This window comes from Neltuma alba, unplaced genomic scaffold (genome assembly GCF_004799145.2).
Source record: "Neltuma alba isolate B1F8T4 unplaced genomic scaffold, ASM479914v2 tig00006532_pilon, whole genome shotgun sequence".
Lineage (NCBI taxonomy): Eukaryota > Viridiplantae > Streptophyta > Magnoliopsida > Fabales > Fabaceae > Neltuma > Neltuma alba.
Genome location: NW_021634491.1, coordinates 10,817 through 13,147, shown reverse-complemented (window position 1 = coordinate 13,147; position 2,331 = coordinate 10,817). Strand labels below are relative to the sequence as shown.

Below are 2,331 nucleotides of genomic sequence, written 5' to 3'. Positions count from 1 at the left end.
CAAGGTGGTTGAGATCTAGTTCTCAGTTTGCAAGATGCAAAGCCAAATTCATTTAATTCTCTCAACGAGAGAAAAGAAAGGAAAAGGTGGAGGTTAAACAAGGTTTGGAAAGGAATAGCTTGCTTTCTATATTGGAGCAGTTGATAATTACTGTCATTCTACCTTACTCGGAGCAACACATGAAAAGTGTTGATGCTTCTCCCCAACTCTCCACCTTGAAAACAGGCCAAAGATGTGTGAGCAACAAAAGTTTCTATCTAAAACCTCCCCTAATTGTTGCATCATGCCTGTTCCATGCAATACAAGAATCTAACCTTTCTAAGCAACTTGTACCATCTCTCCTCGCACATCTGAGAACTCATTATAAGATCCCCAATAAAATATTTCAGCAGCAGAAGTCCGATCATGAAGAAAATCATGATTGAGAAACAACCATCTCTCGAGAATTTTAATGATGCGTCAAGCAGCACTGGCCTCTCCTCAGATGACAAGGAGATTGACTGCACCAATGCAATATCAAAGCAGCAATACATCTTGGTGAAAAACTCTGCTTTTCATAGTTCGCTCATCAGACTTGACCTAAATTATGCTCGCACGGTGAGAGAATAGCCATTATTAGCCTGCAATTTGAAATATTGATGAACTTGGGAAATGTAAGTTCTTCTGAAATGCAGGCCGTGGCAGAGATGGTGGGTACTTTCATTCTCATGTTCTGTGTATGTGGAATCATTGCAAGCACGCAGTCGCAGAATGGAGAAGTGGGCCTCCTGGAGTATGCAGCTACGGCAGGATTAACAGTGGTTGTTGTAATCTTCTCAATTGGGCCAATCTCTTGTGCTCATGTTAACCCGGCCGCCACAATAGCTTTTGCAACGTTTGGTCAATTTCCATGGCTGAAGGTCCTCAAGAAGAAACAAAAGCACGGTCATTTGTACACTTCAGGCACCATTGTTATAGTAGTTAATAACTTCATATCTTTCTCCTTCCCTGTTGAACAGGTTCCAGTTTACATACTAGCACAAACAGTGGGTTCTGTGTTGGCAACGTATATTGGCAGCCTCGTCTATGGGATTAAATCAGAAGCCATGATGACAAGGCCAATCCAAGGGCCTGTCTCAGCCTTCTGGGTGGAGCTGATTGCAACTTTCATCATAATGTTCCTTGCTGCAGCCTTGACAAGTGAATTTCAATCAGTAAGGAATTAGAGTCCTCCTTCATACTGTATCAACCATGCCCCAGAATTCCAAATTTCAATTAAGATTGTGTTTGGATGGAAATATTCGAAAATCCCTGAAATTTCAAAATCCAAAGAATTAAATTTCATGCAATTCAAGTTCCGCCGCATGACAAATTATTTGATAGGATAGTTATTCATTCTGCCGAAGGTTGCAACTTTATATTCTTGTTTTAGTTTTGAACCATATATAGGCTAAACAACTCACAGGTAAAATTGTATCCTTTGCATTCAAGCGTTAGCAGAAGTGATGCAAAAGAATGTAGTCTGTGTTTCGCTTTTATGAGTATAAAATATCACGTTAAATTGAGAATTCTGATTCAAGTCCAGTCCGACGAGTAGGGCTGAGATTTAGGTTTCAGGTCCACGTTAAAGTTCCAAATAGTAGTGCACTAGCCACGGCGAAGAAAAGCAATTTATCTGGGTTAAAACTCTATGCATTTTGCAGGTGGGTCATTTATCCGGTTTTGTTGTTGGAATTGCCATTGGACTTGCAGTGTTGATCACCGGGTATCATCTACAATCTCCATAGATTTTTTACAGACCGTATAGGTTTGTCTCCTGAAATAACTGGTGTGGATTTTGTTGCAGACCTGTTTCGGGGGGATCAATGAATCCTGCAAGATCATTAGGCCCCGCAATCCTGTCATGGAAATTCAAGGACATATGGATATACATCACAGCCCCCATAAGTGGAGCTGTGGCAGGTGTTCTATTGTTTCGTTTTTTGCGTCTCAAGCACCAACCGTGCACCACTTTCTCCTCTCCAGCCGCAACTCACGACGGCCATTCCGTAACCTTGTACCCAAGTTAGCATGCCAAGGAATCGCAGAATCAGCGGCAGCATTGTCGATTGGCTTGAGTGGTTGAATTCTTGATTGTAATTTTCTGCGCTTCACCATTTTTCCTGGGGAGGAGTGGACCCATGATTTTATCGGGACAGAGAAAATGGAGGTTATTCTCCATGAGAATCTTAGCACCAGAAGGAATATCAGAGACAATTTATCATAAAGTTATCATCCCAATCAATAAGCTCTAAAAAATAAGGGGAAGGTCAAAACAGTGAAGTGATTTGTTGCATTTTATGCATATAAATG

At 41.2% G+C, this 2,331-nt stretch overlaps 1 protein-coding gene across 1 annotated transcript; it reads left to right on the top strand.

The window, feature by feature from the left end:
- Positions 1-394: 394 nt before the first annotated feature.
- On the top strand, positions 395-2,091 carry LOC114750584 (probable aquaporin NIP7-1). The gene is made up of 4 exons (XM_028939180.1): positions 395-597; positions 675-1,193; positions 1,683-1,744; positions 1,826-2,091. Exons 1-4 carry the CDS (start codon positions 406-408, stop codon positions 2,046-2,048), a joined length of 996 nt encoding a protein of 331 aa, XP_028795013.1. The 5' UTR covers positions 395-405; the 3' UTR covers positions 2,049-2,091.
- Positions 2,092-2,331: the final 240 nt, after the last annotated feature.